At 68.2% G+C, this 2,655-nt stretch overlaps 1 protein-coding gene across 1 annotated transcript in view; it reads left to right on the forward strand.

Annotated features, from left to right (window-relative positions):
* Positions 1–386: 386 nt before the first annotated feature.
* Positions 387–2,655, forward strand: part of OTUD5 (OTU deubiquitinase 5) — a gene marked incomplete at its 3' end in the record, with an annotated part of 5,042 nt that continues 2,773 nt past the window's right edge. Inside the window, exons 1-3 of the mRNA XM_026064429.1 lie at positions 387–510; positions 1,816–1,880; positions 2,441–2,597. Of these exons, the coding sequence (XP_025920214.1) occupies positions 474–510; positions 1,816–1,880; positions 2,441–2,597 (259 nt within the window). The remainder of the gene's footprint in view (positions 511–1,815; positions 1,881–2,440; positions 2,598–2,655) is intronic.

A 2,655-nucleotide genomic window follows, 5' to 3' on the forward strand; every position in this document is an offset into this window, starting at 1 on the left:
GGGACTTGTCCCTGTCACACGTGTGCTCGTGTCGTGGGGAGGGTTGGCGCTGTCACCCGTGTCCTCGTGTCACGTGGGGGCTTGTGTCGCGTGTGTCCTAACGTCATGCAGGAGCTTGTCACTGTCACGCGTGTCCTCGTGTCACACACGTGTCCTCATGTCACGCAGGGGCTTGTCCTCGTGTCACACGTGTCCTTGTGCCACACGTGTCCATGTCACGTAGGGGCACGTCCTCGTGTCACGCGTGTGTCCTCGTGTCGCGCAAGAGCTCGTCCCTGCCACGCGTGTCCTGGTGTCACCCAAGCTCCCGGGGCCGGGAAGGAGCGCGGGGCCCCCTCTCCCCTCTCCCGGACTCCTGGGCCCCCCCTCTCCCCCCCCGGACTCCGGGGCCCGGCTGAGCCCGGCTGTGTCTCCAGCAGGAGCACCGGTTCGAGAAGGCGCTGCGGGAGAAGAAAGGCTTCATCATCAAGCGCATGAAGGAGGACGGCGCCTGCCTCTTCCGGGCCGTGGGTGAGCCCTCTCCTTCCCGCCTCCTTCCCGCCTCGCCCCCCGTGTCCGTCCCACGTCGCCCCGTGTCCATCCCGTGTCCATCCTGTGTCGCCCCACGTCCATCCCATGTCGCCCCATGTTGTCCCGCATCCATCCCACGTCGCCCCGTGTCCATCCCACGTCATCCTGGGTCGCCCCGCGTCCATCCCGTGTTGCCCTGGGTCGCCCCGTGTCTGTCCCCCGTCGCCCCGTGTCTGTCCCCCGTCGCCCCACGTCATCCTGCGTCCATCCCACGTTGCCCCACGTCTCCCCGTGTCCATCCCACGTCTCCCCGTGTCCATCCCACGTCTCCCCGTGTCCATCCCAAGTTGCCCCGTGTCACCCCACGTCCATCCCACGTTGCCCCATGTCTCCCCGTGTCCATCCCGTGTCTCCCCGTGTCCATCCCACATTGCCCCGTGTCACCCCACGTCCATCCCATATCGCCCCATGTCCATCCCACGTTGCCCCGTGTTGCCCTGTGTCCATCCCGTGTCGCCCCATGTCTATCCCACATCGCCCCACATCTTCCCGTGTCTGTCCCACGTCACCCCGTCCATCCCACATCGCCCCACGTCGTCCTGTGTCCATCCCACGTCGTCCTGTGTCCATCCCACGTCGTCCTGTGTCCATCCCATGTTGCCCCACGTCTCCCTGTGTCCATCCCACGTCGCCCCGTGTCGCCCCGTGTCCATCCCACGTCGTCCTGTGTCCATCCCATGTTGCCCCACGTCTTCCCGTGTCCGTCCCACGTCTTCCCGTGTCCGTCCCCCATCACCCCGTATTGCCCCGTGTCTGTCCCCCGTCTCCCCGCGTCCATCCCACGTCACCCCACGTCTCCCCGCGTCCGTCCCACATCTCCCCACGTCGTCCTGTGTCCATCCCACGTCTCCCCGTGTCCATCCCACATTGCCCCATGTCCATCCCACGTCGCCCTCTGTCCATCCCACGTCACCCCATGTTGTCCCACATCGCCCCACGTCTCCCCGTGTCCATCCCACATCGCCCCATGTCCATCCCATGTCGCCCCGTGTTGTCCCACGTCTCCTCGTGTGCATCCCACGTTGCCCCGTGTTGCCCCGTGTCCGTCCCCCGTCTCCCCGTGTCTGTCCCATGTCGCCCCACGTCTCCCCGTGTCCATCCCACATCTCCCCGTGTCCATCCCACATCGCCCCGTGTTGTCCCGTGTCCCCGGGCGAGGGACCTGGGCGTCTGGGCGTGGGGCCCAGGCGTCYGGGCGCAGGCGCTGCCCCCCTCGCCATCGCCTCGTCCCCCCCCTGCCCGCAGCCGACCAGGTGTACGGCGACCAGGACATGCACGAGGTGGTGCGCAAGCACTGCATGGACTACCTGGTGAGTGGCCGCGGTCCCCAACGGGCCCCCGGCGTCCCCCTGGGGTTCCCTGCTGTCCCCTGCCACCCCGTGGCTGCCCTGAGGTCCCCCCAATGTCCCCTGCCAGGTTGTGTCCCCCCGGGGTCCCACCACGTCCCCCTTGGGGTCCCACCACATCTCCTGGGGTTCCCTGGTGTCCCCTGCAAGTCTTGTGTCCCTCTGGGATCCCAGCGTGTCCCTTTGGGGTCCCACCACATCTCCTGGGGTTCCCTGGTGTCCTTGGCCATCCCATGGCTGCCCTGAGGTCCCCCTGTGTCACCTGGCTTTCCCTGCCAGGTTGTGTCACCTGCTGTCCCCTGGGCGTCCCCAGTTGTCCCTTGCCACCCCGGGGCCGTCTGGTGTCCCCAGGGCCACTGCGCGATTCCTCGGCGTCCCCGGTTGTCCCCTGCCACCCCGGCGTCCCCAGGGGCTGCCCCACGGTTCCCCGGTCGTACCCCGCCACCCCCCACCCCGGTGTCCCCAACGTCCCCGGCGGCGCCGGCGCCCGCGGTGGCGAGGCCCAGCGCCGGTGGCCCGCGCAGATGAAGAACGCCGACTACTTCTCCAACTACGTGACGGAGGATTTCACCACCTACATCAACCGCAAGCGCAAGAGCACCTGCCACGGCAACCACATCGAGATGCAGGCCATGGCCGAGATGTACAACCGCCCCGTGGAGGTCTACCAGTACGGCACCGGTGGGTGACACGGGCGGCGGGGCCCCCCGGGGCGACGGGGACACGGCCACCGGGGTCC

The sequence above is a fragment of the Apteryx rowi genome, unplaced genomic scaffold (genome assembly GCF_003343035.1).
Source record: "Apteryx rowi isolate R43461 unplaced genomic scaffold, aptRow1 scaffold_2166, whole genome shotgun sequence".
Classification (NCBI taxonomy): Eukaryota; Metazoa; Chordata; class Aves; order Apterygiformes; family Apterygidae; genus Apteryx; species Apteryx rowi.